Source organism: Tachysurus vachellii, chromosome 24 (assembly GCF_030014155.1).
Source record: "Tachysurus vachellii isolate PV-2020 chromosome 24, HZAU_Pvac_v1, whole genome shotgun sequence".
Lineage (NCBI taxonomy): Eukaryota > Metazoa > Chordata > Actinopteri > Siluriformes > Bagridae > Tachysurus > Tachysurus vachellii.
This window is the reverse complement of record NC_083483.1, coordinates 14,396,451-14,404,045: the sequence shown is the minus strand read 5'-3', so window position 1 is coordinate 14,404,045 and position 7,595 is coordinate 14,396,451. Positions and strand designations below refer to the sequence as shown.

At 37.9% G+C, this 7,595-nt stretch overlaps 1 protein-coding gene across 1 annotated transcript; it reads right to left on the bottom strand.

The window, feature by feature from the left end:
* Positions 1-226: 226 nt before the first annotated feature.
* Positions 227-6,391, bottom strand: otx2a (orthodenticle homeobox 2a). The gene is made up of 4 exons (XM_060860419.1): positions 6,243-6,391; positions 4,035-4,205; positions 2,442-2,593; positions 227-1,042 (listed from the first exon to the last, which is right to left on the bottom strand). Exons 2-4 carry the CDS (start codon positions 4,129-4,131, stop codon positions 227-229), a joined length of 1,065 nt encoding a protein of 354 aa, XP_060716402.1. The 5' UTR covers positions 4,132-4,205; positions 6,243-6,391.
* Positions 6,392-7,595: the final 1,204 nt, after the last annotated feature.

Genomic DNA, 7,595 nt, shown 5'->3' with positions numbered 1-7,595 from the left:
AAAGACCTTTGGCATGGGATTAATCCTGCAACACCAGTACAGAGTCCTCTAGAGTATGTCCTCTTTTAGAAGGTTTCCACCTTGAAATCCAGCTTTTGCATTCCCAAATGGCTCTTTAAATGTCTTTAGAGTACAATCAGGAATTGTTTTGTTCTATGGTGTGGTGGCTTTCTAAAAGAAACTAAAATGCTAAAACAAACAAACAAAACAAAAAAACAGCTTCTCCTCACAGGACCTGAAAGCGCCAAGCCGCCTGGTCTTTGTAGTCCAAACAGTCTGCACTGAAGTTTAGTTTCCATGGTGAAGCAGCTTGGTCTTTGTAGTCTTTGTAATCCACACAGTCTGAGGAGGTGAAGGGCAGCGCTGCACCACCATAACTCTGGTGTGTGTGTGCATGCGGGTGATGGTGAGGGTGGTGGTGCCCGTTGCTCTGCCCAAGGTGGTGGGGGTGATGCGGGTGTGTGTGGTGTCCAGACACCCCAGTGCCCGTCATGGAGCTGAGCTGAGGGTGATGTGGGTGGTGGCTGTGCATGGGTGCCAGGTAGGAGCTACAGTCCATGCTTCCAAAATATGAACTGGACGCAGTGCTGGGGTAACTCTGGGCATAACCAGCCGTCTGGTTGTAAGACATTGGGTACGAGGCTACTCCAGCTGGCCCTCCACTTCCTGAAACACCACGCTGCATACAGGACGCACTGCTAGGAGGTGCAGGATCTGGGACTGTGGGGGGAGCCGGAAGAGGTGATATAGGGGCAGGGCTCCAGATAGAAGACACAGGCGTGGCCCCAGAGGCGGAGCTACTGCTCATGCCCAGTCCACCAAGGTTCGAATTTGAAGAGGATGAGGAGGAAGATGATGAGGATGAGCTGGTGCTGGACACAGCAGGAGGACTAAACTGGCCGCTGCTCTCAGAACCAGGACTCTCACGCAATGGGGAGGCTTTTTTCTTCGCAGGCCGGACTTTAGCATTGCTGCCACTGTTACTACTGCTGCTGCTCTGCTGCTGCTGCCTGCACTTAGCTCTCCGGTTCTTAAACCACACCTGGCCAAGGAGAAAAATGAATATCAGTTAATTCAATTCAATTCAGGTTTATTTGTATAGCGCTTTTTACAATTAACATTGTCTCAAAGCAGCTTTACACATCATAAACATAGAACAAAAGGTTAATATAAAGAATAATATAAAGATTAATAGAATACAAAATTCAAGAATAATATTAGATATATTTAAAGTTAGGCAACAAACACAGGTGTACAGTGTATTTTATTTTTATGTAAGATTACATTTTCTAATACAGAGACTTATTTTATCTTAATTATATGGAAAACAGTGAAATGGGATCCATACAACAGGGAAAAAGATAGCTGAGGTTATCAGTCACAAAAGGTACCTGATATCTCATCTACACTCAGCCAAAGCACGGTGTTAAACCAACTCATCCAGAAACTGTAATTAAATGGAGATCATCTATCTATTTACATAGTCCTGTCAGTAAAAGTTATTATTTAAATATTAGAATTATAGAAGGCATATTGACTAAATCAGATGCATTGGTATGATGGGCACACACAGAACTTCAGTGTTCCAGGTGTTTGAAGTTATTTAATTCACAAGTGTTTATTATCAAAAAAAAAAGGACAAATAACTTGCTTGAAAGGGGGGTCACGGTGGCTTAGTGGTTAGCACGTTCGCCTCACACCTCCAGGGTCGGGGTTCGATTCCCGCCTCCACCTTGTGTGTGTGGAGTTTGCATGTTCTCCCCGTGCCTCGGGGGTTTCCTCCGGGTACTCCGGTTTCCTCCCCCGGTCCAGAGACATGCATGGTAGGTTGATTGGCATCTCTGGAAAATTGTCCGTAGTGTGTGATTGCGTGAGTGAATAAGTGTGTGTGTGTGTGTGTGCCCTGCGATGGGTTGGCACTCCGTCCAGGGTGTATCCTGCCTTGATGCCCAATGACGCCTGAGATAGGCACAGGCTCCTCGGATAAGCGGTAGAAGATGAGTGAACTTGCTTGAACAAAATAACTCAAGTTTAAACTGATGTGTAACTAATTTAAGGGCTTATCAGGTGACTGTAACTCTTCTCTTTCTGTGCATCATTGTTCTTTATAAGGCTTTTGTACAAGTACAGTCATGTATCCATCGGGCTGTAGATCACAGATATCACAACGAAATCATATTGTGTCACGTGAAAGCCTGAGGTTGATGCATAATGTTTCAGCACTAGATATATTTCTGGTTTTTGCATGGACAATTCAGGAGGAAATGTTTTTCTTGTCTAATATTTAAATCACTTGATCTCTATCACATCCGTGTCTTCTTTTTTTTTCCTTTTGGCGGCGAAAGTAAAGTTTGACACGCATTTCCCTGAGTTTTCCTGCAGATCTAGGTGAAATTGTGCACGTCTTAATTTCATGTGAACATACAGACACGAACACACACCTGTACTCTGGACTCCGGCAGGTTGATCTTCAGAGCCACTTCCTCGCGCATGAAGATGTCGGGGTAACGCGTTTTGGCGAACAGAGACTCCAGGATGTCGAGCTGCGTGCGCGTGAACGTTGTCCTCTCCCTCCTCTGCTTCCTGGGATTGGCTTTAAAAATGTAAAAGAGCAGAAGAATTAATAACGCTTTCGATTAATGGTTAAAGTCTCGCGCGTGCTGAAAGTTTAAAAAAAATAAATGAAATAATGAGGATTCAAAGAGACGTGCAATCACTATTGAAACTAATCTGAACTTTTCTTCTATGATAAATTATTCTTTCTATTTATTATTTGGTTTTTTTTTTGTTTTTTTTTTGTTTTTGTTTTTTGTCAATTTGGAGCTTTTGTGTCCTTTTGTATTCCAGGCTTTTAGAAAATCCTTAAAAGTTAAACAGCGCTAGAGCCTGTAAGAGTTCGCTAATCATTTGTTTATACGTCATTATACATGCTGACGATAAACGGATTGAAAAGCCTGGTCTGTGTGTTTATTTATTTTTTTATTATGATTATTCTCGTGTGTGTGTGTGTTTTTTCTTAATATATATTTTTATTTGTGCAATTAGAATTCATGTCTTACTAAATACTTTCTTACAGATCCTCTCTTCTGGTGTAAACCCTGGTCTGAGCTTTTACCAACCAATAATAGTCTATAAAGTCCTTTACTCACACCAGTATAGTGTGAATTCCATTGTATGTATGGAGAGTAATTCTGCATGAGTTTAGTCTGTGACTTCTGTGCCTTAAAATTATATTTCAATTATTTTGCAAGGAACTTAAGAAGGTGAAAAGTTAACCTGTATGTTATTTATTTATTTATCTATCTATTTATTTATTTATTCTTTTTTTTGGTGTGAACTTAACACCACACTCAGTCACTCTTTAACTCTTGGATTTAAGAGTGTAGAATAAGTCAAACTGCACACAAAAGATCCGCGTTAATAATGAATTCGGTTCAGGAGGTTGTGTGTGAAGGCTATGGAGCAGAATACACACACATTATGTCATTATAGCTGTTTTATGTGCCTTAAATATAAAATAACTGGTTCGTAGTTTGTTACACTGGTATCTGTTATTAGTTTCTATTTAAATTAAGTCGTCTTTTTTTTTCAACATAAACCTGTTTTCCGCCAGTTAAACAATCCAAAAAGATGTTATTTTTACTTTATTTTGTTACGGTTCGTAGAACATTTAAGCTCGTTTTGACTTTAAATAAACAGTAAAACATAAATCTCAACATGCCATGTTCAGCATGGTCCCTGTGCCATTCTGTCAATTAAACATATTATCTATGAATTTATTTATGTATTCTTTTGGTAATAATACTGTTTTAATGTACAAATGAAACTATACAATTTTAGAAGTTCTTGAAAAAAAAAAACACTTTTTATTTTGTAACACGGTTTCTGTTTGCAATTTCGCCAGTAATACTCGAGAAGTCCCTCAAAAGATCTTCCAGAATATTCTCGTTTCCTTTTTCGCCTTTTAATTATTTATTAATTTGTTTTACTGTTGTTAATACGCTGTTTTCCTGCGTATGGTAATGTGCGCGTACCTGGATACCCAACGGATGGGTGCAGGAGCTCCATGGGCGCGCCCCCGAGCCCCAGGCCGTTCACGCCGTACGGGGTCTGTTTGAGGTATGACATCATTCTAGCAGCTCGCGTGGGGTAACGGCGGAGTCCGCGCCGAAAAGTCGGAGTCTCCCCGCAGAGCTCACACACACCTGAGGAAAAGGGCGGAGAGGATGAGCTGCAAAAATACTTCATCAATTAATCAGCAGATGAGGTCATGTTTAAATGTGCCGTGAACACGGGGGAATTAGTAAATTAGTCCAAATATTCACGACAATAATAATGATGTTAATGATGATGATGATGGTGATGATGATAATAATAATAACGATAACAATAATAATAATAGCAATAATAATTATTATTGCTATTATTATTATTGTTATTATTATTACTGTGACCACAATAAAAATGCAAGCTCCCTGGTTGTTGTATTGAATAACTCTTTTTGAATTTCATACAAAATTTTACGCAAATTAATAAAACATTAGTTATTATTCAAACATAATTAATTAAAATAAACTAAAAAACTAATAAATCCCATTTTGAGTGTGGGGCATATTTTGCAGATGTATAGGCTGATTTCGATAAAAGGTTAAAAAAAGACACAAATACAGATGATCTTGATCAACAGATGAAGGTTAATAAACCACAAGCTAGTTCGATACTCAACATCAAAGCCGCGCATTTATTTCACTAGAATAAGACATTTTCTTAATTTATTTAGTGTAATTACTATTGGCAACATTTTCTGCTTTAAGAAATTTGAATTTCAGGACAACGTGCAGGTCAAAAAATACAATCTCCATCATTACCCTGCTAACGATATGGTCCTGACTGCAGTATTAAAAAAGTAAGCAAAAAAAGTAAGGAAAAAAATCCCAGTTTATCCTTTAGGTTAGGATCAATCAGAAATATAAACAGCGTCTTAATCACCTCATTTCACACTTCACTAATCAAGAGGACTTCAAACACTAATTGGCCGTTCCCACTTTCTGCACCTCTTAAAGCACAACTCTCAAACTTTGATCATTTTGTCACTGTTATGACCGAAACTGTTTTTTTGTGTAGATATAAAAATAAAAAAATTCGACCATTGACACTTTACTGTAATAAGCAATGAAAGTGATTTGAATTTTACAAATGTGTAATAAATCTTGTATTTAAAAGACAACATTCTTTTGACAAATTTCTCATAGAAATTTTAGAAATATTTGTATCTTTTTATTTTATGTAATATGTTTTTTTATTTTTAACTTAGCATTTAGTGTGTAAAATTAGCGTCATAGATAAAACTAGAACCGTTTTAATGCAAATATCTTAAATATATTATTTCCTAAATAAATACAGAAGCACGCGAGTGTCTCATCAGTGAATAAGTCAAACTACATCTAAAATTTCTCAAAATTGTTTAGCTATTAATCAAATTGTTCAACTTGAGGGGGGGTATAAAGCAAAAATGTTCTCACGTACACTTCCATTTTATATAAATATATGACATAAATAAAATAAAACGAATCTAAATCTTTAAACTCGAGAGAAATTTGCGCTGTAATTTAGCAGAGGCTGCTGTGTTAAATGACTTGGGAGGACCTGAACTCGTTACACAGGTTTTGTTATGGCGGAGTTAGTAGAAATGTTTTAAAGACAAAAGTTTGGTTAAATGACGTGGTGCGCTTTTCACTCCTGCGCGCATTGGTATGGATCAGCCCCATTAAGAGCACGCAGATAAAGAATACACTGCGAGACAAGCTTTAACCAAATGTAAATCAGCAGCAACTGTGCAAATTATCCGTCTTAGCCATTTAGATTAGACTCAGAGGGGACTCCATTTACAGCGAGAAACCTTATCGACTCTGTAAACGAGTTAACCCCCAAAACCCAAACTTACCTAGCTGCATCACGCATGCGTTCCGTCTTGCATAAACAATGACACATTTGCACAATTAATTTGCAAAAAGACGCACATTTGCAAAAACCAAGCGTATTCACACACCATTTGAAAATACGTTGTATATCGCATAATGGTGTTCTGACGCAAACGAACGGAATAATTAGCTGAAATTTAGACCCATTTTAATTATAACCCTTATGACATCTTATCATCAGATTTCGAACGAACCATTTCGTCATGTAGAGACGAGAAACTCGTGCGTAATTTCGATTAACGTCAGCAAAATGTCTCTTACCTGGTGAACCTCTCGCGTATCCACTTTCTGTACAGAATATCCACGAGGCTGGCTATGTTCAACGGTACAGAATGCTTGTTTAAGGATAAATTAGAGAAAATAATAATACAACATAAGCCCAAACACCAACATACTCCTTGGCTGTAAAAAAAAAAAAGAGCAAATGACCCAATCTGCTCTCACATCCGCGCGCCGCGCTATAGATGACTGCCAATGTTGTCGAATTGAGATTGATCACTTTTTTGGTGCGTTGTCCCGTCTATGAGTAAAAGCATACCTGCGGGACCGCCTGCCTCAGCCAATCAGTGCGCACACGGTTCCTTACGATCGAGCGAGCTGGCCAATCACGAGTGAGAGAGGCATTGTTTCATTGTGACGTAACGGTGACCTGCCGCGCGAATCGAAAATCAAGCTCAACAACCCGAATACACTTTTAAAAAGATAAAATTATTTAAACTCATTAAACGGACGATTTGTTGTAATACACCAACAATTTTCACGGTTTAAAAAAAACGATATATTACAGAATCAGATGTTTAGTACAGAGAATCTGAAGAGGAAAAAACTTCCACCGGTAAATAAAAGAGTGTATTATGGGCCCACAGCATGCTGTAGGTAATAATTCTACAATTTGCAAAATAATAATACATTGAAAAAAATTGTTTTTCAAATTTTCGCTTTTTCAAACAAAACAATCCAAGACACAACATACAGAATAAAATTGAGACGAATTGCCTCAAAAGTGTCGTAATGAGTAAAAAGCTTCTAAAAAAACAAACAAAAATAAATTATTCAAACTAAACAAGACACTGAAATTTAAAAACAGTTTCAACTCATTTTTGTTACGTTGTTTATTTATTTATTTTTCACTCACAACGAGTGCCGTTTTAACTAATTATTTTTAGGGGAAATAAAAGAAATTAAAACGAAACAAAAACAAGGACGTGCACTTTAGACCTACGTTTTAATCAACCACGTGCTTCATTTAAATTTGTTTCATTTTGGCTGTTAATCACGTGTCTATCATACAAGTGTTCGTACTGCGATTTAACTTCAGCGCCAATACCCAACCTGACTGACTTTAGGTGCTACTAGATTTTAATTAAATGTACATTTTAAAGCATATTAATATTAGACAACAATTCTACAACCAGTTTGTTTGGAGAATAGAACACATGTCACTTTTAAATTCTGTATGATGGCATGGGCTACTAAAGGCAAAAATTCCAAGACACACACACACACACACACACACACACACACACACAAACACACACACACACACACACACACACACACACACACACACACACACACACACACACACACACACACACACACACACACACACAC